Here is a 27100-nt window from a genome sequence, read left to right as displayed (position 1 = left end):
TCCAAACCAGAAAACAACTTGTCCCAATGCACACTTTCTAAATCCTTTCTCATTTCCTCAAAATTTGCCTTTCTCCAGTTTAGAAACTCAACTCTAGAATCTGGTCTATCCTTATCCATAATTAACTTGAAACTAATTGCATTATGATCACTGGACCCAAAATGTTTCCCTACACTTATTTCTGTCACTTGTTCTGTCTTGTTCCCTAATAGGAGATCCAGTCTTGCACTCTCTGCACTAGGTAGCTCTATATACATGTTTTTAACAATCCTCTGGGTTCTAGAGGTGAGCAAGTTCAGGTCTTGGAGTTTGCTGACCAGTTTTTAGGAGATGACATTGAATGTCGAACTGTAGTTGATAAAGAGTATCCTGATGTATGCTTCTTTGCTGTTCAAGTGTTCCAGGGCTTTGTGTAGAGCCATTGAGCTCTCATGTTGCTATAGTAGGCAAATTGGAAAGGATTCATGTCACTGCTCCGACAAGAGCTGATGTGCTTCAACACCAGCCACTCAAAATACTTCATCACTGTGGATATGAATGCCATTGGTCAGTAACCATTCAGGCAGGTTACCACACTCTTCTTGGGCACAGGTAGAATTAAGGCTTGTTTGAAATATGTGGGTACAATGCCAAGCTGGACTGAGGTGTTGAAGATATCAATGAATTCATTAGCAAGTTAGTCAGCACAAGTTTTCCATACTTGGTTGGCCACTCTGTCTGGATCAGATGTTTTCCTTGGCTTCTCTCCCCTGAAGGCAGGCTGCACTTTTGTCCTCTGATACTGACAGTAGAGGATAATCAGGGGACATGAGGGTGCGCAGTGGCTCTTTCTTATTCTGGTCGTCAAATCAGGTGTAGAAAGCATCAAATTCATCTGGGAGTTGTGCTTTGATGTCTCCTGCTGTAGTGGATTTGATTTTGTAGCAGGTTATGTCATTTAGTTGGGTATCCTTCGTTGTTTCCATTTTCATCTGGAATTGCCCAGGAGATGGCTTTTCATTGGTCATACCTGCTCCTTGTGTAGTGTTCTGGATTTCCAGACCTGAATGCCTGTGATCTGGCTCTCAGCAGGTTTCTGAATTTTTTGTTCATCCAGGGCTTCTGGCTCTGGTAAACCTTGAATGATTTGGGAGTGGGGTGGGGTGGGGAACACACTTGTCAACAGCTGTTTTGATAAAGTCTGTTACGACTCAGTTGCAATCATTCAGATCCTCAACAGACTTCTTGAATACTTGCCAATCCACTGACTTGAGGCCATCCTGTAACTGTTCTTCAACTTCCTGTGACCACCATCTGACTGTTCCGGATCTCTGGAGCCTCTTTCAGCTCTGTCTATATGCAGGCAGAAGGAGCACAGCCAGGTGATCTGATTTGCCAAAATGCGGACTTTGGTGAAGCAGTGATCAAGTGTGCTGGGACTTCTAGTTCAGGTTTGTGCTGGTGGTAATTGGGCAGGGTTTTCTTGAGTCAGGTCTGGTTAAAGACACTACATGTTGTCTCTTATTTACTGACTACATCATGCAGCTTTGCAAGTACTGCTTGTAATCGGCATTGAAGGGGGGGATATAAACTCCATTGAGAATCACTGATGAGAACTCTTGAGGTAAATTAAAGGATCTGCATTTAATCGAGATTTGTTTGAGGCAGAAGCTGTGAAACTTCAGCTTTTATTTGAGAAAGAGAAGGCTTCACAATATTATATATTTGGACCTTGCATTTGTTATGGCCTCACCGCCAGGAAATCTTCAAACATTTTAGTGATACATTTCATAATTTGCTATAGTCATAAGTGAAGCTTTGCAAAGTACAGGTCATTTCTGATTATCTGAAATGCTTGGGACCTGATCTATTTCTATTATCCGGATTTTTTGGATAAGCCAGTAGCATCAGGAGAACACTTGTATCCACGGTTAAACAACAACAAATAACAACAGAAGGTTTTTCAAGCATGAGATAATAAAATAATGTTTAATTCTTACCCCCCCAAAAAAGTGTCTCTAGCCCCTTTTACACTTGCATCCCACTAAATCGGCCATTCATTGACCCATGGCGTTTTTGCTGTTCATACGACCTCTTTTAACTGAGACACTGCCCACATTCACTCTCGCAAGGAGCCATCCCCAGGGTTAGGTGACGCATCGAGCGATGGTGAACCTGCCCTAAATCCTGAACAATGTATATGATCTTATATTTGAACAAAATTAATCATGCCTAATTGTAACATAATTAAGCTTTATGTCCAGCACAGTATGAGCTCTTCCACCCATTGTTGTTGTGTCGACCTATATAAACATTTATAAGGGACAGTGGGAAAGTGCTAGCAATAAATAGCAATAGCAGACAATTTATAAAGAGCGTGGGAAAGTTGATAGGGCAATCACGCACAATTTATAAAGACCCTGGGGGAAAAGCAATGGCAGACCTGCTCTCCCAGAATTCTGTGCAGCAGAGGAAGGACTGTATGCACAGCTGCATGCACAGAACACTCAAGGAGGGGTTTCTCTGCTGCATTGAATTCTGGGAGAGTAGGTCCATCATCATTTTTCCCCATGATCTTTATAAATTGTGCTTGATGGTGCTGACAACATTCCCATGCTATTTATAAATTGCCTACTATTGCTACCTCTGTCTCCCTCCCTCCTTCCTTCCCTCCCCCACTACAACTTTCACGTTCCTGTACTCACGCAAAAACTTGGGTCATTTCTGTCCTAGAATGCAATTTGCCAGTTCTACACTTGCCTGATTGCAATACTGGTGTCTGCAGATGCCGGGGATTGCACTAAGGGTCGAGGCAGTCTATCTCTGGTGTGAGATGATGTCGTTTCATGCCAGCATTGAGTCTATATTCATTCCACACTAGACCCTTTTTAGGTCGATTGGCTGTTTTAATTCCTGGAACCACTTGCAAGTGTGAAAAGGGCTTCTGTATACAAATGCAACAACAGAGTTGTCTCTTTGAACAGTACACAAGGGCTCCATTGATTCAAAATGGCGCTAACCACGCATCAGACCCCCACCCCCATCCCACTTGAGTATGGTGGGTAAAAAAATTTCAACTTTTTTCAACTTGTGATGTCATGTCTCAGACGAATTTTTTTGGTAGATCAGTTTCCTGACAGTCAGAAACTCTATTTTGAATTTTAAAAATGTTTTTTGCCTACATATATATATATATATATTATATATATATATACACACACAGGTACACAATCCTTTATCCGGACATCTAAAATCTGGAAAGATCCAAAATCCGGCAAGTGGGGAGAGAGGCGGCAGCGCGAGTCGGGCTGGGCGAGGGGGGGTTGGGGTTGGGGGAGACGGCAGGGCGACTGGAAGGGGGTGGGGGTGGATATGGCAGCACAATTCAGATGGGCTTTCCAAAATCCAGAAAAATCTGAAATTCGGAACACACTGTCCCCCTACGGTTCCGGATAAAGGATTGTGTACCTGTATAATTTTTTCCACCATTCTCAGTTTTCCCCCATAGCTCATCAGCCACATCCTCTATACATTGGTTCTTCACACATTTTCCAGTTTACTCAGGCAGATTTGAGATAAGAGCTAGTTCTCTTCCCTCAACACCAATCTGTCTGCTATTGCATAATCTATGACCCCTCTTTCCTCTCTCTTGTCCTTCACGTTTTATTTCCCAGCTCCATGATCCTGTTATATTACAATCCCTGTAGTGTAAATACCAAAATGCTGGAGGAACTCAGCCGGTCATGGTCTACTCTACATCGGAGAGACTGGACACAGATTTGGAGATTGCTTTGTTGTGCACCTCGGCCCTGTCCATCATAATAGTGTGGATCTCCCAGTGGCCACCCATTTCAATTCTCCATCTCATTCCCTTGCAAACGTATCTGTCCATGGTCTCATACTACCAGACTGAGACCACCCGTAAATTGGAGGAACACCCGACTAAGCACCCTCCAACTGGATGGCATTAATATAGTCTTCTCTGGGTTTTATTTAAAAAAAAACCCCACCTCCTTTGCCCTGTCGTCTCTCCTTTCCCTGTCTCTTTTTGCTCAGACATGATAAATTCTCACCTAGTCCCTTATCATATCCAATTAATACCTTATGTTGGTCTGGATTCCTCCCTCATTGTTTGAAACTTCCTGATATATTCTAATTCTGCCTTTTCTGATATTTCCTTGAAGAAGGGCTTAGGCCTGAAATGTTAGCAATATATCTTTGTCTCCTATAGATGTTGAAAAGTCCGGCTGAGTTCTCCAGCATTTCAGTGTGTTTATTACAATCACAGTGTCTGCAGTCTATTGTGCTTCACTTGTATTGCAATCCCGCTTTGTCTACCCAACCCTTTAATCCCACTTAGGAAAGCTATAATCTGATAGTGGAAGAATTCAAGATAGTACTCACAAGATCACAAGAAAAATGAACAGAAACATTTGGTCCATCGAGTCTGCACTATGAAACCTTCCTGTTCTTGCTAAACTGTTCTTGCATCTAGTTCCAAATTCTGGCCTTGTCCCCGTATCCCATGATACCCTGACTAATTAGATACCTATCATTTTTCCCTTTAAATTCCCTAAAGATCCTGCCTCCACAGCTGCATGTGACAACAAATTCCATAAATCCACTACCCTCTGGCAAAAGACATTTCTCCTAATTTCTGTTGTAAATTGGTACTTTTTAATTCTAAGACTGTGCCCTCTTGTCCTGGAATCACCCAGCAGGGGTAACATCTTATTTGCATCTACTCTGTCCAATCCATTCATTATTCAAAATGTTTCTATGAGATCCCCTCTCATTCTTCTATATTTTAATGAATAGAGTCCATCCAAGAGCCGCTAGGCATTCCTCATATGTTAGCCTTCTCGTTTCTGGAATAATTCTGGTAAATCTTCTCTGTACCCTCTCAAACCATACTATATCCTTTCTAAGATATGGGGCCCAAAACTATACCCAGTACTCAAAATGAGGTCTCACCAGCGCCCAATGGAGTCACATCAACAAGTCTTTATTCTTATACACAATTCCCTTTGAAATGAATGCCAACATAGCATTCACCTTCTTTACCGCTGATCCAACAATTTCAGGATATCCTGCACAAGAACCCCCAAGTCCCTTTGTACTTCTGAGATTTGAATTTTCTTCATATCCAAATAATAATGCAACCGTTTATTTCCTCTACCATAATGCACAACCATACATTTCTCAACATTATATTACATCTGCCATTTCTTCTCCTATTCTCCTAAGCTATCCAAGTCTCTCTGCAAGCTTTCAATTTCTTCGACATTGCATACTCGACCACCTATCTTAGAATCATCTGCAAACTTTGCCACATAACCATTTAATCCACAATCTAAATCATCAATATACATTGTAAAATGAACCAGCCCCAACACCGACTCTTGCGGAACACCACTAATAACTAGCATCCAACCAGAATAGGATCCCTTTATTCCCATCCTTTGGGTAGAGCAATATCTATTAGGCAGGAACCAATCTATTATTTTTCTGGTAATTCCACATGCTCTCATCTTATTAAGCAGCCTTTTATGCGGCACCTTATCGAAAGCCTTTTGAAAATCGAAATACATTACATCCACAGCCTCTCCCTTGTCCACCCTCCTTGAGATTTCCTCAAAAAATTCCATTAGGTTGGTCAGGCAGGAACTTCCCTTCATGAAACCATGCTGGCTTGGACCTATTATGCCGTGCATCTCAAGGTATTGCATAACCTTGTCCTTGAGGATTGATTCCAATATCCAATTACCAAAGTCAAATTAATAGGCCTATTAGATTTTCAGTCGGCCCAATATCAACCCTTGTCACTTTTTCTGCCTCCCTCCTTTCTGCGACCTTCCAATCCTCTGGAATCATACATGAGTCTATTGATTTCCAGAAAATCAATTCCAATGCCTCTACAATCTCCAAGGCCACCTCCTTCAGAACCCATGGGTGCACCTCATCCAGTCCCGGAGACTTATCTACTTTTAGACTCTTCATCTTACTAAGCACTATCTCTCTTATAATCCTGATTGTACTTAATTCTATTCCCGGAGACCTTTGAATATCAGGTATATTGCTGATGTCCTCCACAGTGAAGACTGATGCAAAATATCCATTTAGTTCCTCTGCCATCTCTTTGTTACCCATTATAATTTCTCCAGCTTCATTTTCAATCGGCCCAATATCAACCCTTGTCTCTTTTACTTTTTATATATTTGAAGAAACTCTTAGTATCCTTTTGTATCTTATTAGCCAATTTCATTTCATAATTCATCTTTTCTTTCTTAATGACTTTCTTTGTCTCTCTGTTTTTAAAAATTTCCCAGTCCTCTGCTTTTCCAATAATTTTTGCTATCCTGTATGTCCTCCCTTTTGCTTTTGTTTTAGCTTAACCTCTCTTGTTGGCAATATCTGCATAATTTTACCATTCCTAATTTTCCTTTTCCTTGGAAAATATCTATCCTGTGCTTTCTTTATTTCTGTTCTGTTGTTCCCCCATCTAGCTTACTTTTCCAGTCAATGGGCCAGTTCCTCTCTCATACCACTGTAATTGCCTTTGTTCCACTGAAATATCGACACACCTGATAATATTTTTTCCATTTCAAATTGGAAGCTGAACTCTATCTTGTTGTGATCACTACTTCCTAAGGGCTCCACAGCCTTTAAATCCCTAATCACCTCAGGTTCATTACACATCACCCAATCCAAAACCTTCAATCCTCTAGTGAGCTGATGGACTAGCGGTTCCAAAAAGCCATCCTTTAGGCGTTCTATAAACTCTTTCTCTTGAGATCCTGTACCTTCCTGATATTCCTAATCCCCTTACATATTAAAATCTCCCATAATTATCTTGCTATTCTCCTTCTGACGTGCTTTTTCTAATTCCAGTTGCATCTCACAGTCCACATCCCGGCTATTGTTTAGGGGGCCTGTATAATTACAGCTAGTAAGGTATTTTTACCCTTGCCATTTCTTATTTCAACCCATAAAGGTTCCATAATTTCTGTTCCTATGTCCCTTCTGTTAAGTGATTTAATAGCATTGTTTACCATCAGGTAATGCCATTACAAGGTGTAACCCTATACATTCAGTTCCCAATCACATTCCTCATTCAGCCATGTTTTGGTGATGGCCACAATGCCTTGAGACCAGAGTTAAAATAACTTTGGAGCAGTTGATACTGATGCAGAATTACTGAAGAAGAGCTTTCAAAATTCTTGTACTGATGAGTCATTCCTGAAAGAGCATTGGTATGCAAAATAAATCTTGTGAATTATTGACACCAAAAGAAACATGTTTTTAGTTTTCCATGTTACTTGGAAGGGAATTTGGATCTTTAATAGGTTGTTGCTTATGAGGTAAATGCTTCTTGCAAGGCCTCTATATATTTTATTTACTTATTTTGGCATCCAGAGCTAACAAGGCCACCTGTTTCTAAACGGGGAAGAAGTGTTCAATCCAAACATCCTAAAGCTGAGACGAGGCACGTTGAGTTGGATCAAAGATGTTTAACTAGTGAAGAAGAGCCTAAAGATGAACAAAACAGGTATTTGCATGTTCAATGCAGCTCAGTTATTTTGTATAAGGACAATGGAGGAATAGAGTTTCGGGTTAAAATCCTTTCATTCAAGATCAAAATCTTCAGACTGAAACATGAATTCAGAAAGAGAAACAGAGATGTTGCCTGATTTGCTGAGTTTTTCCAGTGTTTTCTACTAAAGTGGTCGTAAATTTCTATATTCAACTCCCCACTTGACAATAAAAATCAAGTTTGATATATTTTTTAAATTTCATACAGATTCAAAATTGTACTTTTCATTTTTTTTTTAAATTTAAATCAGATAATGGACTTCGCTGTTTTAACAGAAAAAATAAACCTGGACATTCAACTTTTTAAAAAGACCTCTTGACCAGTTAAGAAAAGATTTATTTGTGATGAAATAACATCTAATCAATTCACACTTTTTAGTTCCCTCTAGTTTTGATCTGTTCTTTACAATTCACTTTGGACAAATGCTATTTAATAGTTCAAAAAAAAAATCTGATGATCTTCTTGTAGTCCAAACTTAGCCTTTCCTTTTCACAGTAGGGACTGGAGTAATCAGATAAGTGAATTCTAGTGAGATCAACAAATTGGGAGGATCTGTAAGAAAGAAAAAGCGTGCTTATTTCAGTGTTGCTCATCCAGAGAAATCCCTCAGTGTTAAAATTATGAATGTATTGTTCTTTACTTCCCTTTATCTATTCTCTCTTATTTCTCATATACAAGTGGTGCCAGGTGGAACTATCTAAAAATAGTGTTTCCCCTCCAGGGTTGTGAGACTGGGATGTGAACTCCATTGATGTTTGATTTCAGAATTCAGGATCCCTCTTGCATTAGTTGATACCAATGAGAATGTTAGTTTGATGATGTGTAGCACTTATAAAAATGTTAAAGCAACTTATTTTGCCATCTATCTTGAGACACAAAATGTATGTTTTTCAGTTCTGAAGCTACAGCAGATGAAACAGAAGAGGCCTTGCAAACAACTGAAAACCAGGGAACAAACACCATTTCAAAGGATTGTATAGAAGTACAAGAAGCAAGTGATGTTGGGCTTTATCATATTAAAGTTCTGGAACAGGATGGTGATGAGGTAATTGGTGTGTTATCAAGAGGATAGGAGCTGTAAGGACCAGATTCTTCGGAGAGGGAGTTGAGGCACATGGCATCAACCATTCATGATAGAGTTGCAATCTTTTTTCTCGGCAAAAGTTGTTGAAAAGGTATAGTAGAGAGCATAGATTGCATAATTCAGTAAGTACCAGTCGGCTAGATTTGCTAATGTTTTCACCAATCGTACTTTCTGCAAGGATGAATCTAAATTTGTTGAAGTTCAAAATTCAATGTCACTTTCTTCTAAGTAGTTGGGAGTTTTTGCATTTTCTTGAATGAGAAGGTACTAAAGATTTTCACCAGTTTAGTTGTAGGATCAGATAGTTTTTTTTTTAAATTTAGAAATACAACACAGTAACAGGCCCTTCTAGCTCATGAGCCCATGCCACCCACAGCCCCCCTCATACACCCAATTTTTATAACTTTTCACTGTCAATATTGCAATCAATTTGTATTTCCACAACAAAAAATTCCAGGCTTCTACCACTCTGCACACCTTGAAACTTTTATCCATTTACCTTTTTTCCCAAATGTTATGAAGCCCTTGAACTTCTTGTACTAACCTTATCATAATGCTACTTCAAAGACCACCAGATGTGTCTTCAATGCTGATTCAGCATTTCTTTTCCATTGAGACTTATTTCCAACTAAATATTTAGTTGCTTTTCCTCTTGTATATTGTTTATCTTGTTTTTTTTTGTAACTGGGAAACTGCAGTCAGATTTTCATTACGTTTATAGATTGTACTTGAGTAATGATCATAATACCATAGATACAGGAGCAGAAGCAGGCCATTCTCCCCATTGGGTCAGCTCTGCCATTCCATTATGAGCTGATCCAATTTCCCCACTCAGTCCCATTCCCCTGTTTTCTCCCCATAACCTTTGAATCCCTGACTACTCAGATACCTATCAAATACACCCAATGACTTGGCCTCCACAGCTGTGTACAGCAACCACATTTCTTTTAAATGATTCAATTCTCGGTTGTGCTCCCATGTCCTAGATTCCCCTATCATGGGAAACAACTTTGCCACATCTTCCATATATTTCGGTGTACAAGTCGACTGGCATATAAGTTGACCTCCCTCGTTTTTTCAGCATCATTTTAAGGGTTTTATGGTATATCCAGCAAATGGCGACCCCAATTTTCTGGCTGCCTGAGGTGCCCTGTTGACTGGCATATAAGTTGACCTCCAAAGCTCGCGATGCCTGAGACCGTTGTATACGACGACCCCGATAGATCTGCTGGGCGTGGCTGGAGGTGATTGCTATTATGGAGGGTCCATCGATACAACGAAGCACACAACAAAAATATGAAGTGAGCTTTAAAGTTGAAAGTGATAGAAATGGCCAAGAAAACCAACAACTGCAGTGCTGCAGGAAAATTTGATGTCCATGAGAGATTAGGTACAAGAGATTGGAGGAAGTAAGAAGAGACTTTAAGAAAAATACCAAAAAGGCAAAGTTCTTTGAGAAAAGGAATCACTCGTTGGCCAGAGTTGGAAAATCGCATTGCAGAATGGGTATGTGAACAGAGGCAAGATGGCTACATAGTCACCCGAAATAAAATTAGAACATTTGGACTGCAGTGGGCCAAGTTGCACCCAGACCTCAGTGATGATCTTGACACGACAGTAGGTTGGTGCAATTGTTTCATGAACAGGAAAAATCTGGTATTACGCCAAAAAACAATAATTGCACAGAAACTTCCAAAAGATCTTGATCATAAAGTTGTAAATTTTCACCAGTTTATTATATGGAACCGGCAGAAAAAACAGTTTACATTGGGAAATATCGAAACATGGACGAAGCCCCCATGAATTTTGACATGATAAGCAATAGAACAGTGTAATAGAAAGGTATTAAAACTGTGCAGACCAGAAGTACAGGCCACAAAAGCAAAATTATCGTGCATGGCTGATGGGACAAAGTTAAAACCCATGGTAATCTTCAAAAGCAAAATTAAACCGAAAATGAAAAACGATGGATGGATGGATGAAAATGTGTGGAACATGTAGCCAGGCAGTTTACGCAAAGAACGGAGTTTGCTGGTCTGGGATATGTCACTTAACTGGGAACCCTAAAAGTAGATTAGCATTATATAATACTTAAATGGCAGTTATTCTGGGTGGTTTGATGTCTATATTGCAACCTCTTGATGTCTGCTTGAACAAGCCATTCAAAGACCATGTGCGTGAGGAATGGAATACATGGATGTCAAGTGCAGAAAAGTCGTTGACAAAAGGCGGGGCAATGCCTGCTGCATCACTTGATAATGCTGTGTAACTTCGTGGTTAAGACACGGGACAAAGTTAGAGACTGTGATTAAAATCGTTTAAAAAGTGCGGTATCTTTTGTAAACTTGATGGCACAGAAGATGATTTATTGTGGGACACTGATGAAGAAGCTGAAACTGCCTCATCAGATATAGACTGTTTAAACAGCGAGAGTATGGACGTGCTTTCCTTCAGACGATGATAGCGAGAGTGATTTTGAAGGGTTCTAAATATGTTGTTGTTTTTGGACAATGATAACAATTTTGAAGGGGGATAATTGTGTTGTTTTCAATAAAAATCTCAATGAAAATCTGTTTTATTGTTTTATTTTGTTTTTCCTGGGTCACCTTAAATGCCGGATCAGCGCAGATTGGATTTTGAGCTGAATTTAAGGTCTCAAAAATCTCTTGTGTATAAGTTGACCCCTCCATTTTTTGAGAGACTTTTTGGGGCTTCACGACTCGACTTGTATGCCAAAATATACGGTACTCTGCCCAGGGTTTTCAACATTGAAAATGTTTCTGAGGTCCCCCCTCATTTTTCTGAACTACAGTCCAAGAGCCGTCAAACGTTCCTCATATGCTTATCCCTTCATTCCTGGAATCATTCGTGAATGTTCTCTGAACCCTCTCCAATGCCAGCGCATCCTTTGTTGAATAAGAACCCAAGCTCTGCATTCATGGAGCCAACCTTTACCCCCCCTCCACAACAATCATATCTCATCTTTCCTCTCTCCTGTCCTCTTATCCAATTAGCACCTTTTGTCTTTTGGTCTGTAGTCCTCCCCCTGCCCTTTCTTTTAATTTGGGCGCCTACCTGATTTTTACTTGTACTTTGAAGAGGGGGGTCAGGCCCGAAATGTCGGTTATACATATTTACCTTGAATGGACACTGCGAGACCTGAGTTTCTTCAGCATTTGCTTTTGTAGGCAATCACAGTATTTGCATACTTCTGTGTTACTTTCAAACTGCCCCCTAAACTCTCATTCCACCTTGAGCAATCCCCATGCCATAAGTGAGGGATTGTTTAAGGTGGCATGTGAGTGGAAAGAAAAAGTTTGAAAACTACTGTTTTAATTGTACCTAATTGATTCATTAAGTGCACGGTTTCATAACTCCAAGGGAAATGGGCCAATGACAATTTTTTCTCAGGCAAAATATTTCAGTAACAATTGGGTCGAGAGCAGTGATTCTCAACCTTCCCTTCCCACTCACATACCACCTTAACCAATCCCTTACTAATCACAGATAGCATTGGGATTCCTTAAGGTAGAATTGAGTTCAGGAGGGCAGTTTGAAAACCAGTGCTTTAGGGTATCCTGAATAATAACTCCCGAGTCCCTTTTGCTCCCCCGAATTTTGAATTTTCTCCCCAGCTAAATAATTGTCTGCCTTTTTATTCTTTCTACCACAGTGTATGACAGTGTATGAATTTGTCAGTTCTTTGCCCATTCTTCTAATCTTTCTGCAGTCTCTGTTTACTCATCACTACCTGCCCTTCACCTATCTTTGTATCACCTGTAAACTTAACCATGAAGCCATTTATTCCTCAATCCAAATCACTAACGTCCAATGAAAAAATAAGTGGCCCTAAACTGACCCCTGCAGAATGCCATTGGTAGCCAATCAGAATAGGATCCCTTATTCCCACTCTTGTGTTTCCTGCTGATCAGCCAATGCTCTACTCATGCTAGCATCTTTTCTGTAATTCCTTGGGCTCTCTTCTTAAACACTATCAAAGGCCTTTTCGAAAATCCAAATATATAACATCCACTACATCTCCTTTCTCTCACCTGCTAGGGGTTTCCTCAAAAAATTGCAGATTTGTCAGGTAAGGAGACCATGCTGACTCTTGCCTATCTTGTACACTTCCAGGTACTCCGTAACCTTATCCTTGATAATCAACTCCAAGATACAAATCACTGATACTAGGCTAACAGATCAATAATTTCTGTTGCCTCCTTCCCTTTTTAAATAGTAGAGTGACCATTGCAATTTCGCAGACCTCTGAAACCGTCAGAATGTATTGATTCTTGGAAGATCATTACTAGTGGCTCAACAAACTCTACAGCTACTTTTTTTTCGGTACCCGAGGGTGCATTCCATCTGGTCCAGAAGACTTGTCTCCCCTTAGACAGTTCAGCTTCTCAAGCACCTTCTCTCTGGTAGTGATGACTTCACTCACCTCTCTTCCCTTACACCTTTGAAAGTTTGGTGTATTGGTAATGTTTTCCACAGTGAAGGCTGATGCAAAATACTAATTCAGTTTCTTTGCCATCTCTTCTGCCATTACAATTTCTTCAGCATCATTTTTTATTGGTTTTATATCTACTGTCACCTTTTTTTTTATTCTTCATCGAACTAAAAAAGCTTTTAGTATCCTTTTAGATAATTACTTGCTGCAAGCTTATGTTCAAAGTTAATCTTTTCCTTCCAAATGACCTCCTTAGTTACAATCTGTAAGCTTCCCACTCCTTTATCTTCACGTTAATTTTAACTTCCTTGTATACCGTTTATTTTACTTTTACTTTTGGCTATGATTTCTCTGGTCAACCACAGTTCTGACATTTTTCGATTCAAATATTTAGTTTTTTGGAATAAAACTGTCCTGCACCTTATTTCTTGTAGAAACTCCATCCTTTGCTGCTCTGCTAGTGAGTTTTTCCAATCAACTTTGGCCAGTTCCTCTTTCATACCTCTGCAGTCCTCTTTATTGCACTGGTACACTGACACCCCTGATTTCAGTTGCTCCCTCTCAAACTGCAGGGCGAATTCTGTCATATTATGATCACTGCCTCCTAAAGTTTCAGCCACAAGCTGTTCTAAGAATTAATTCAATCTATTCCTTCTCTTGAGATCCAGCTCCATCCTAGTTTTCACAATCAACCTGCATCTTGAAATTCCCCATGAGTATTGAAACATTTGTAGTGGGTTGTGCACGAGCGCAGCACCATCACTGAGACAACAGGCTGAAAGCTCGAGTAACACAACTACCTTACTTTGAATTCCACGCTGCAGCCTTTAAGGCTGTCTCGGGTCCTCCCCCCACGTTCTGGCATTTACATCCCGATGACTCAAGCTCTTCCGGTCTGGACAAGAAGAGACGGTCCCACAATGCCATCTTTGCCGGGCCTGCCCCGCTGACTACGCAAGACAAGCAGGGTGCTTCACCGCTTCAACCGCAACCCCACCCCCCCCCACCCCCCAAACCAGCATCACCGGTCTCACAATATGTTGAGGGTGTGGTCTGCCATCTCCGTGTCCAACATCTACATACTGGTGAGAGGGGAGATCTGTACTGGTTGGGAGAAGTCCAGGTAGGCTGGTTTCAAACAGTCCAGTGTGAATAATTCCTTCTTGCCCCCAATGTCAAGTGTAAAAGTGGATGTGTATCTTTGCAGCGTCTTGTAGGGTCCTTCATAGGGGTGTTGAAGGGGAGTCCTGTGCTTGTGCCTTCACACGAATATGCGAATATGTACTCGGAGGAGGATAAGTCTGGGGGGAGTAGTTGCAGGTGGCGGACCGTGTTGCGATGGTTGTGCGAGGGAGCCCAGTCGAAGATGACTGTGCTGTTGGTGGCTTGATTGGATGCTGGAGGAAGGAACTGGCCCAGGACTGCAAGGGTCTTGCCATAGATTAGTTCAGTTGAGGAGGCTCCAAGGTCATCCTTGGGTGCAATACATATCCCCAGGAGAACCCAGGGCAGTTCATCTACCCAGTTAGGCTTCTTGAGCCATGACATCAGCGCTGATTGAAGTGACGTTGGAAATGTTCGACCAGCCCGTTGGCCTGGGGATGGTAGGCCATGGTGTGATGCAGCTGGATGCCCAGGAGCTTGGAGACCTCATTCCACAGGGCAGAGGTGAATTGCACTCCTTGGTCGGTCGTTATATCCGCTAGGAAAACAAAACAGGAAACCCAGGTAGAGAGGAAAGCCCTGGCACATGTTACAGTGGAGGTGTCTGGGAGGGCTATAGCCTCTGGCCAACAAGTGAACCTGTCCACCACTGTGAGCAGGTAACGCGACCCTTGAGAGACTGGCAAGGGCCTGCCTTTGTTGAGTTGGACGTGCTTGAACCTGTGGGTTGGAACATTGAACTACTGGACCTTTGCAGATTGGCAGTCCGTGCAGGTTTTCGTCAACTCTGTGATCTGCTTGTGTAGGCTGTGCCAAACAAATCTGGAGGATACCAACTGCACTGTTGTGCAGATAGAGGGGTGAGACAAACCGTAGATTATGTCAAAAACTGTTCTTCTCCATTGGGTGAGGACCAGCAGCCGGGATTGGCCTGTGGAAACTTTGCAGAGGAGCATAGTGCTGTTGGCATCAAGTGGGAGGTCCTGGAGTTGCAATCCTGTGACCGCAGTTCTGAAGATGTGCGTTTCAGGGTCGTCTTGCTGGGCATGAGCCAGATTGTGATTATCGATGCCTTGGGCTAATGCATTGACTGTTGGTGTGGAGAGTGTGTTGGTGACAAATATGTCAGAGAGATGGCCATGGTGAATTCAGAGACGTAGGATAAGTGCCTCTGCTGTTGGGCAGACCATGGGCTGGAGGACTTTGAGAAGGCAAAAGTGAACGGCTTGTAGTACATGTAGATAGAGAACGGCTGCCTCTCCAGGAAGTATCAGAAATGGCGGAAGGCCAGGTAGAAGGCCAGCAGCTCTCTATAGAACATGCTGTACTCAATTTGGGCAGTCGAGGTGATGACTAAAAAAGGCGAGAGGTCTCCTTGAGTCTTTAACGAACTGTTCTAGGACACTGTCTTCTCCCGTGTTGGATGCATCGACTGTGAGGGCTGTCGGTATGTCCATTCGTGGGTAAATTAGCAATGTTGTAAGGCACAGGGCCTCTTTGGTCTCCTCGACAGTGCTGAGAGCTTCATCCATCCACGTGAGCTTTTTTTCTTACCTGACATCAGAGTGAAAAGAGGGCACATAATCTTGGCTGCTGTAGGGATGAGCCAATTGTAAAAATTCCCACGAACTCTTGTAAACCTTTCAATGTTGATGGCCTGGGGAACTGTCGTATGTCCTCCACTTCGTTGAGTAGGGGAGTTGTGCCATCTTTGGTAATTTTGTGGCCCAGAAACTCAATTTCCGTGAGGCCAAACTGGCACTTCTCCGGGTTAATGGTGAAGCTGAACTGTGCAAGGCAGTTGAAAAACCTGTGCAGGTGTGTCATGTGCTCCTTGGGCGTGCTGCTGGCCACCAGGAGGCTTCCTATTCGAGCGAGCTGATGACATGGAAGTATCTCGTCAATTCTGAGGTTATCTGTTTGATCTGAAACTGACCATCCACTTGGCCAAACCAAGTGCGGGGCCTGTTCATCCAGAACGTTGGAAGCTTCAACGCAATGTTGCCTACGACTGCGGGTTCCATTGTGCTGAGTCACCAGGGTAGCAGGTTATGCACAAGTGCAGCAAAAAGACTGAGACATCAGGCTGAGCTTGAGTAACACAACTGCTTTACTTTGAATTCTGTGTTGCAGCCTTTAAGGCTGTCTCGGGTCCTGCCCCCTGTGTACTGCGCCCCCCTTGCAAGTACAAATGCGCCCTTCCGCTTTGGACCAGAAGAGACGGTCTTATGACACTATCTTTGCTGTGGCTGCTCCACTGACCATGCATAACAAGCTGGGCTGATTCGCCATTATAACTGTATGTCACCACACATTGCCCTTTTTGTATACCTTCTCTATCTCCTCTGTAGTTTGCATGCCACATCCTGATTACTGTTTGGAAGCCTGTAAACAACTCCCATCAGGGTATTTTTACCTTTGCAGTTTCTTAATTCTACCCACAGACATTCTATATCTTTTGATCCAATCTCTCCAAAGATTTAATTCCATTATTAATCATCTGAACCACCCCACCCCCTCTGATTACCTTCCTGAGCTTCCAATACACTGTGTATCCACAAATACTTGGTTCCCAGCTTTGGTCTTCTTTCAGCCACAACTCTGTGATGGGTACAATATCATGCCTACAAACTTTCAGGTGTGCTATTGGATCATCAACCTTATTTCTTACACTGCTGGTACTGTATATACATGTGTACTAATCCATTCCATGTAAAAGTTGACCCCTTATTTTTTGCCCCAAAATCTTGTATTTTCCATACATTGCATGTAAAAATCAACCATCTTTCCCCCCAACCCTGGCCACATTTTTGATCCTGGCTGCCCAGAGATCCTGACACTCTGATTGCCTTTTCTCACTCTGGCCGCCCACCCACTGGAGTTCCTAACCATTGCTCCTACCACTGTTCTTGCCCAGGCCCCAGCCACCTGCCCTCCAGAGCTCCTGACCGACGCCCTGACCACAGACTCTCGTAGGCCCTGGCTATCTGCCCATTTGAATTCCTGACGCCCTGATCGCAGATTTACCACAAGGTCCCAGCTGCCTGTTCTCCCATCTGAGCTCCTGACGCCTTGACCATGGGCTTATCACCCAGTCCTGGCTGCCCACCTTCCCATCTGAGCTCCTACCACTGTCACTCAGCCCCGGCCATCTGAGCACCCAGTGCCTTGAACAACACACGTACTTATCGCAGTCAAAAGTAGCATGCGTATAATAGTTGATCCCCTAAATTTTACTCTAAACGTTAGTGCACAAAATTCCACTATTACACACATATACAGGTATACAGTATTTAAATAAAATACCTTCAGTGCTGTATTCATCAACCTTTTCAATTGTTTCCAAAGTACACCAAGTTGAATCCTTCATCTTGTGCTTGCAACTTTGCCCTTTTGGCTGCCTATCCTTTCTCAGAATCTTGCTACACCGTTGGATCTACTTGTGTATCTTCTGCCCTATTCACTGCCTTGCTGTTCTGGTTCTCGTCCCCTTGCCAAATTAGTCTAAACCCTCTCCAATAGCTCAGGCAAACCTGTCCACCAGGATATTAGTTCCCCCTCCATTCAGGTGCAACTTGTCCTTTTTGTACAGGCCATACCTCCCCCAGAGAGACACTAATCTGAACCCATGGCCCCTGCACCAACTCTTAAGTCATTCATCTGCCATAACTTCCAATCTCTTCTGTCGCTGGTGTGTGTGGCACAGACAGCAATCCCGATGACCACCCTTGACAATAATCTTAATTCATTTAAATGCTCCATCAGCATGTTCATTGTGGCTTGTTGTTACCATTCAGATCACATTACCTAAGACATGATGCCAAACATTATTTCCTAATCAATATTTATGTGGTAGGTTAATCTGTAACCATTTGCTTTAAACTTAGGATAAGGACTTTTCATCTGAAGCAGTTCCTGAACCAATGCACTCTGAAATGACAGACTCTGTCTCTCAAGAGTCAAAGACCGAAGAAGATGTTGTTTCAAAGTCATTAGATTCTGAAGAGAATCCAGAGACTGAAGAGGGGATTCCTCCAAAGTCCTCAGGTTCTGAGGAGGGATTGCCTCAGCCGACATCAAAGATTGAGCAAAGCGTTCAATGTGGGTCATCAAATTCCGAAGAGGTTGTTCCACAAGAATCTTCCGAGACGCAGGAAAAGATTGTTCAGGAGCCATCAAAGACTGGAGAAGAGGCTACCCCACCCTTCGTACAGCCAGAGGAAATTATTCAAAATGCATTGAAGGATAAGGAAGGGATCGTTGATGATTTGACCAAAACAGGCGAGGAAGTCATCATGAATGAATCTGCTAATGGGGCACTAGATGAATCTGCTAATGGATCAGAGAATGAGCCTGAAGCATCTAAATGCGCAGAATTGAATGAATGCAATGAAGATCACAGGCTGGAAAAGGTATTATTGATCATTTATAAATTTCCTTTCAAAATTCACAGACTTTCAAAGCAATTCCATCAGCACTTGCCTTAAATGTTGTGCAGTCGTATTGAAAGAGTACACTTTACTGGTAACATTTGTTTCCCAGGTATGATGGCCATACAATTTTTGAGTATTCCTACTGTATAGTGGAAAATCTACTTGGCCTTTGGATCATAACTTGAGTTAATTGGCAACAAAACTACTGTAAACAGACTTTTAAAGGATAGAAATAAAATGCATAAAATAAATATAATAAAACTCAAGTCAGGCAGCTTCAGTGGAGAGAGGGACATGGGTAATTTATCAGGTGATGACCTTGGCAGACTTTTGATGCAAGGTTAGGTGAGAGGTTATATTTTCACCAGTGTTATTTTTTTGTCAAATTATAGATTTAAGGTATTTTGTTTTGGAACATTGCAAATAAATCTTTTGCCTGTAATTTTCAAAATGCAGAGCTGTACATTTATTCCTTTAATTGCATATCCTTGATGAACAATACATTGGAGTGGCCACCTAGATTAATAGATGCTGTCAAATCTTTGAAGGATATATAAGTATAATGCAGCCAACGTCATAGTTATTGTAAATCACCTGCAGTATTCTATTTCTGGTTAAAATAATGTTTTATTTCAGTTTTTTAATGCACTGTCCTGTAACAATATCTAACTTTGTTTCTGTATATTGGAATGCCTGGAATTGATTTCTTTCCCTTGCATGTTGTTGATTTCCCATAACGGTAGTTACTTTAAACTTCAGTTTTGTAATAGTGTAATTCAAAGTACTGAAGTTTTAGAACTTTAAATATCTTGAATCATGGTAGATTCAAAAGGCTGCTTTAAATTTCAATGGTGTGTGCTGTTTTGTAGCATTGGTTTCAGTGTTTTGATTTCCCCATAAGCAGAAGGTGATCCAAGATTTGCTGTGATCCCAGCCTACCCAATCTTAACTGAAACAAGAACAACTATTTAGCTGAAGCCTGCTCGGTCATTTCTGGTTGATCTTGATTCAGACTTCTTTACCAACATTTTGTACACCTTTCTAGAAAGGCTATTCCTGTTCTTGGCCTTAAATTTCAGTCCAGCCAATATCCAGTCATTTGGAGAAGATTAAAAATGTAAAGATATGTGGAAAATTTCAGATTTGTAAAGCTGCCATCCTCCATCCGTTTGTACTGGATTCCTGTGCAAAGGGAAAATTTATTTTTATTCATCCATCAAATTTTGAGTCTTTGATTGTCTGGAAAATTTGATAAAGTTAACTATGTACAGTGTATGGAATAAAAGCAGTAAATTCTCAACATTCAGATTAGGAAGAACTGTTATTTCGGGTTGCTTGTTCTCTTCCCCGCCCCCCCCCCCCCCTCCCCATAAGAAGGTTTGAGCAGCCTCTTCAGCTCTTTTAAGGTGAATATTGCCGATAAATCTTCAACCTGCCTCCTTCAAGAATGTGCTACTCAAAAGTGATATTCCAAGTAAGAGCAAATTAAATTCTGTCATCTCATCCAATCTCCTTGAAATAGGCAACATTTGAAGAGTACAGTTTGTGACTGAACATTTGCTGAGACATGCTAAATTATCCAGTTAGCAGCAGGTCCACTTAACTACAAAATGTAGTAGCAGAAGCTGTTTGTGGGAATAGTATTCTAACTGTTGTCTACAATGTTTTTTCTGCAAATTGAGCATATGTTTGTTTTTGATAAGCGAGAGCAGAAACAATTAAATGTGTTGGTGAACTAAATTTGTTGGGATTTTGTGTATTTACTCTGATTTGGGATTATTATTGTGGCTAAAAGTTCTTTACTTTTCTGTTCAGGATGGAGATGTCCCTCTGCAGAATGACAGCAGAGATGAACCAGAACAGGGAGAAGCAATTAACTGCAGCCCTTCTGACCACAATGTAATTGATCCAAATAAAGTTGCAGAATCCAAAAGCACAGAACTGGAGGATGACCAAGCGACTGAGAAGCCACCTGATAATGGTCATGAATCTGTTAATGAAGATGTATCTCAACATAGTGGTATGGAGAGTGAGGCAACTTCAGACTTTTCAAAGACTGACTCAGCACAGCAGGAAGGTGAAGCAGTTGAATCCAATGCTCCGATAGATCTCAGTCTTGGCCCTTTACTTGTGATTGAACTGGAGGATGTTTCACTGAAACAGGCTACGACTGTCAATCCACCAGAAGATGAAACAAAAGAAATTGATCTGAAAGATCAAGCATCACCAGCCTTGGTTGAGAAGAGTGTCGACAGTAGCTCAGAGGAAATGGAAACGGAAGTACCTGTTGTGGATAGGAGGAATCTGAGGAGGAAAGTCAAGGGAAACAAAGGACCTCCCAAGAAACGAAGCAAGGTAGCAGCATAAGTCCAAGTTACACCATGTATGTGTAACTAATTGTAATCCACTGTGTTACAGATTTTTTTTAAATGACAGCTATATTGAATGATAGTGGGATAATGCAATCCCTATTTTCCTGTATTTCATTAAGACCCATTTCATTAATGCTATTAAACAAAATTTCAAATCTAATATAGATTTTTGATGTTATATCTTTGACAGGTTGCAAAAAAAACTCCATTTGTGAGGAAGTTGTTTTATAAACCTCATTTTGTTAATTTTGGAATGTGAATGATAGAATAAAATGATCCTACAAATGTTTAGTGAGTGACTTATAAAAGCAAATTTATCAAAAGCTGATTTGTAGTTTGTTTTAATGTTGAAGTTTTTAAAGTTCTTTTTCCAAAAATCTTTTATTGTGTAACTAACATACAAAAATTCAGCCTGTTAATAAGTTTTACTTTTACTTCAGTAACAATGGCTAATCCAAAGAACGGCCTTTATATTGTTTTGTCTTTTTGATGCTTCAGAATGAGTCCAGGTACAATATTAGCAATTAATGTCTATTGTAATTTCAAATAGGCATGTCTTGGCTCCTGAATGATTACAAGTGGAAATTTCATGTTTGGATCAGACACAAAATGTCTAGTGTTAAAATAGTTAACTTTTTGTTCTAACAGGGAATGAGCGAGGCACTTGAGGTTAATTGGCAAAACTTTTACAATAACCAAAATTGTTTCCAAAAAGTCTTGTTTCGTGAATTCCGGGGGTAATTTTTTTCTTGATTACCAGTGCTCCAGAATCTATATCTATTTTCTGAAGTACTGTACAATATTAAAGTTTTTTAAAGTCAAACACCACAGATCCTTTATTTTGAAAGTTTTAACCGTGTGTGGAAACTAACTTTGTGAGTGCTTTTAAGTTTTTTTGCCATCTAGTTTGTATAATAAACCATCAGAATTTTTAAAATGCACAATAAAATGTAATTGACAACTTCTTGTATGGTATCTGAAGCTGCTTGCCTATCACACAGCTTCAAGGCACATTAATAAGTGCACGTTGTGATTACATCTTTCATCAATTACTGTCTTTCTAATGTCTGTTTTCATTAGGGAATGCAAAATTATTTACTTAATTTCACAGCACAAAACTCACCTATTAGGAAGGGAATATATTTTAATTGTATCGAATAGATGATCCTTTTATGTAATGATAGTGCTAAAATGTTATTTTTTTTGTCTGTTGTATCATTTTTAGAGTGAAGTCTGTTTTAATAAATGTGGTTTTTTTCTTCTGGCTGGATTTTGTCAAAATAAGCTATTTTGCTGACCTTGAACAAAATTCCATTCAATCACAAAGTATTAGCCAGACAGAGCTCACTTTTAAAAAAAAAAGCACTGATTTAATCTTTCCATATGCATTGTGGCAAATGCAGACCGATTTTGATCTAATTTAATCCAACATGTTGGATAATGAGATGAAGAATTTGAATATTTACATCACAACATTGTCGTTAAGTTAGGGGGCAAGAGCCAAGGGATTAGGGACTGCAGTTTAAATTTCTAACACTTAATCCATTCTGACTGCGACCAGTCTTCTCTAAATTCCAAAATCTCATCCTACTCAATCAGATATCCCCATTGTTGCTCACCATGTGGCAATTTTCCTCTCCATTTGTCTCCCACTTAAAAACCATCTTTTTGACAGATATTTTATGCCTGCAGGATATTTAGTGAAAATGGGAATTTTAATTAATGTGATGTTGAATCAGACCAGGAATCCAATCTTGTTTCAAACACCGTACAGGAATTTGTTTGTAATGTAACACCTTGCTGGACTTCTGAACAGTTTGCAGGAAAATGAAGTGGGATATCTGAGCAAACATTTATTCTTTGAACTTTGTGATTTAAAAAAAAAAGGCATAGAAACAGAAGAGTCTTCTGTCATTCAAATCATGGTTGAGGTGCACCCACTGTTATGCCCTCCACAACAAATTACAGATGCCAGGTTTCATCTGTTCTGAAGGGACATCCTTTTATTCTGAGGCTATTAGTTTCTGGTTCAAGACTCTCCCACTACAGGAAACATCATCTTTATGTCCACTCTATTTCAATGAGATCCTCCTAAGCTCCTGCGAGTACAAGCTCTCAGCCATCAAACACTCCAAGTACGTAAACCTCTTGTCACTCGGACCATTTTGTAAATCTCCATTGGGCCCTCCAATAGCAGCACACCCTTCCTTGGATATGGGCCCATGAAATACTATGTGACACTTTTTAAATGAAATCAAATACAATGACTTTGCTGTGGGGGGCAGTAGATGAAAGAGATGAACTTTAACTTGCATTTTTGTTCATTTATACAACTTTAAAATAAAAAGATCAGTGTTTTTATAAAAAAAAGATTCAACCAATCCCCATGAACGGTTGCAGAAATTCAGATTGGCATTCTTCTATCATGAGGTGAGAAATGGAAATGATTGTTATCAGTATGATGTTCATTCTTATTCAGGGTTGGGAAGATGATGTTTCAGTTACCACAGTACAAAATTATTTGCTCACTTCAGTTTCAGGCTTAATAAGGCAAAATAACCTTAATTTTGTTTAGTGTTCTCGCTAACAACCTCATTTAGTTACAATTGACCAGAAACAAGGAGCCAGCTAAATCAATTATGCAGAGGGTGATGTTACAAATGGCTGCTCTCGCTATCAAGTTTCATTGCCCAGATGAGTGTAGTTGCAATATCCACAATCAAATCCATTGAGGTAAATCTGAAATAGAAAGGCAGAAAACACTAAGACAATGTCTTTGAAAAGTGTTTAATCAGAATAGCCTCTGACCTGAAATGTTGGTGCTTCTATTTCCACAGAGGCTGCTTGATTTGCTGGGAGTTTCCAACATTCTGATGTTAATTTTGATTTCTAGCAACTAACAATTTCCATTCAGGATGCACTTTTCCACATAACATACCTTCCACTGCTGGTGCTCAGATGGGGACCAAAGATCAGAGGTCTTGAAGAAATTCTTCAGACTCTCAAGTTCCCATGAGATTGCCTGGTACCTAATATCCACAAATGACCTAGGGTGCCTTTTGTATTTCTTTGATTTCCTGCAGGTAGTGGGGTAGGTCAAGTTCTTCAGTAGGGGAACTAGAACATTGTGTTCACACTGGCCATCATTTTCTGTTTGCAGTAGTCTAGATGTGTCTATCATCACCTCCAGAAAATCTATCTGCATTTGTGCAGCAATCTGCAAACCTTTTCCAGTATGATTCATTTCAAGGGTTTAATTTCAACTTGTTTTGTCTCCTTGTAGGTACGCCACTATCGTGCATCAACCAGAACACGATGAAAGGAATTCATTTATCAGCATTGACAAACTTTAATACATTTTCTTTTACTGAGGTGAGACGGTGGTTAGAGAAGTCATACAAATCTCTGGTGTTTAAACAATTTTACCACCTAGTGTATTGTGGGAGCATTCGCAAAATTTGACACCGAGTACATAAGGAGATTAGGGTAGATAAGGGCAGTGGTTTAAGAAGTATCTGAAAGGAGTTCAAGAGATAATTATGACAAATTGGAGCAATTTAAAATATGCTCAGAAGTTGAGTTTCCACCAAGGCTGGAAACCAAGCCTGGACCACAGATGTTTGGCAAGTTTTCATTGTTTACACAAATTTGGTGAATTTGTTTTGGTGCAGTAATCAAGTTTTCTACAGTTGACAAAAGTACAGGACCATAGTTGAGGGTTTGGAAAGATTTTTTGTAATTATTTTTGTTCTTGCTCGTCTGCAAAAGCACAGTGATATTTCTCTTCAAAGACTATTACCATTCGCTGCAAAATGCTTAAAAAGTACCAAAGTTGCATCCTCCTTACAAGCATAGAACAAATGTCCATTATGTACAAGAACTCTAAGGTGGTGTACATTGTCAGTATACCATTCCAAGGCATGTACACCACTGATCTTCTTAACTTTGAATTTAGTCTCCAAAAACATTATTTTTATACCAATTCTTGTTTGTCACAAGTGAACATCAGGCAAATTAATTTCTTTATTCAGAATTGATAATCCAAAATATTCTTGTGCAGAGAATGGGCTGCAGCCATTGTATAATAAATTGGGGTGCAGAAGAGTTTGTAAGTATGAAGAGGTCTATAAGAGCATAATCATCTATCCCAGTATTTAAACTTTCTAACGAAGCAGATTCTCACTGCCATACAGTGACTTGATTACTCAAACCAGTACTTTGTTAGTACTAATTTGTATCTACTTGTTTAATTAATAAAATTAGAAAATGTGCTTTGCTGTTGTGTGGTTTATGGCAAATGAAGTCAATTCACATTTCCCTATGTATCCTGGAAAAGGGAATTGATGCAATAATTTAAAAGTATTTTGTCTAACCCATATTAAATATGAAGAATCTACTGTAAAAACAATGCTAGATAAACTCAGCAAATCAAACAAAGTACTTGATATAGGAAATATAAAGATACATAACCAACGTTTTGGTCTTGAGTCCTTCAGGATATGAGCAAAATGCAGGCAGGTGCATGACAATGGTGGGGAGAGGGAAAGGAGCATAGTTCCACAGGAAATGGAGGAGAGAAGGGATGGACAGCTGGAGGAAAGACAAGAGGGAGAATGGGTAGAAGGTTCACAGAAACCAGTTTGATGCCAATGCCTTCCGGTTGGTTGTTCCTCCAATTTGCAGGTGGTCAGTCTGGCAGTGCACAAAGCCATAGACAAATATGTCAACGTAGGAATGGGCACAAAATTGAAATAGTTGGTCACTCCGAGATCCCTGGCATTGATGCGGACAGAGTGAAGGTGCTCAGCGATGTAGAGAAAGCTGCAGCAGGAGCACCGGTGTAGATGACTTGCAGATTCACAAATGAAGTGTTGCTTCATTTCGAAGGACAGTCTAGGGCCTGTTTGACCTGTTGAGTTTCTCCAGCCTTGTTTTACTTCAGAATCTACTGAACAATCCAGAAATTGGTATCTATCTATTCAAGAAAGTACAAATTCAATCCAAAAGTTTTATCAATTATGGTTTATGGTAGAATCAAAACTATTGTCATTTTGCATTATTTCATAACAAGTTGAGGCGACATGTAAAATAGGAAGAGCACTACCTTGTATTTTGTGATGACTTCTGATTTCCAGTAACCTACTTTTCCATTCTGCAGTCTTCCTTTCCATCCATCTTACACCTTACACTGTATACCTCTTCTTTCCTTCTCCCTCCCTCTTTTTATTCATACACTTGCCTGTTTTTTCCTAATACCTGAAATAATGGCCCAGGAGCAAAACATTGGTTACCCGCTACTTCCTATGAATGTTGCATGACCTGAGTTTCTGCAACATATTTCACCATTTTGAAAATTTCAGGGATTTATCCACAATGTATCAGGTGAAATTTACTCAATCAAAAATCACAAACCAATCATTCCCATGAAGTCACTTCTAAGAAACATTAAGCATTTTAATTGTCAAACATTTACATTGTAAATGTTGTGAAATGCATTATACAAATGAAAGCCTGAAAATTTAAAATCATTCTGAAGTTACCTGACATTTTAATTTTAATAATGTAGAAATAATGCAGTTCAACTTGACCTTTAAACTAATTTCAAACACAAGAACCTACAATACCAGAGTTAACCCTTTGGACATTTTCATTATATACTCTGGACTGGGTCCATGGGTAAACTACACTACCAACCAGCTAGTGGTTGGGCATAAAACCAGTGTCCCCATTTTCGAGGACTTGTGCTTGATGGTAGCCCTTGAAAACAAAGGGACATGGAGTCCAAAGGGTTAAAAATAGTCAATTTTGATAGAGGAAATGAAAATATAATCAAACACTGTATCCCCTAATCTACCAGAACTTAATGTATACAAAACTTAAAAATCACTTCACAAAGAAAATCTTCCAGAATGGCCTGCCACTCTGTTTTTACTGATAAGGGCTAATCAGCACCCTGTACAAAGTTTGTAGTTCAAGCGTCATGGGAATAGGCAGAGCATTTAAATCTCACTAGAAAGGCAT

At 40.3% G+C, this 27100-nt stretch overlaps 1 protein-coding gene across 4 annotated transcripts in view; it reads left to right on the top strand.

Moving 5' to 3' along the window:
* Positions 1-25332, top strand: part of LOC138763332 (soluble lamin-associated protein of 75 kDa-like) — a 136612-nt gene extending 111280 nt beyond the window's left edge. For 3 of the 4 annotated variants that reach the window (XM_069937294.1, XM_069937303.1, XM_069937312.1), the window contains exons 10-14: positions 7396-7528; positions 8468-8618; positions 18162-18686; positions 20523-21062; positions 24363-25331. In XM_069937294.1, coding sequence (XP_069793395.1) covers positions 7396-7528; positions 8468-8618; positions 18162-18686; positions 20523-21062; positions 24363-24398 — 1385 coding nt within the window. In that variant the 3' untranslated portion in view covers positions 24399-25331. Of the gene's footprint in view, positions 1-7395; positions 7529-8467; positions 8619-18161; positions 18687-20522; positions 21091-24362 lie in introns of all 4 variants that reach the window. The other variant, XM_069937321.1, reaches the window with a different exon arrangement.
* Positions 25333-27100: the final 1768 nt, after the last annotated feature.

The sequence above is a fragment of the Narcine bancroftii genome, chromosome 1, assembly GCF_036971445.1.
Source record: "Narcine bancroftii isolate sNarBan1 chromosome 1, sNarBan1.hap1, whole genome shotgun sequence".
NCBI classification, from domain to species: domain Eukaryota; kingdom Metazoa; phylum Chordata; class Chondrichthyes; order Torpediniformes; family Narcinidae; genus Narcine; species Narcine bancroftii.
Note: the sequence above shows the minus strand (reverse complement) of the source record. Positions and strands in the feature narration are given on the sequence as shown.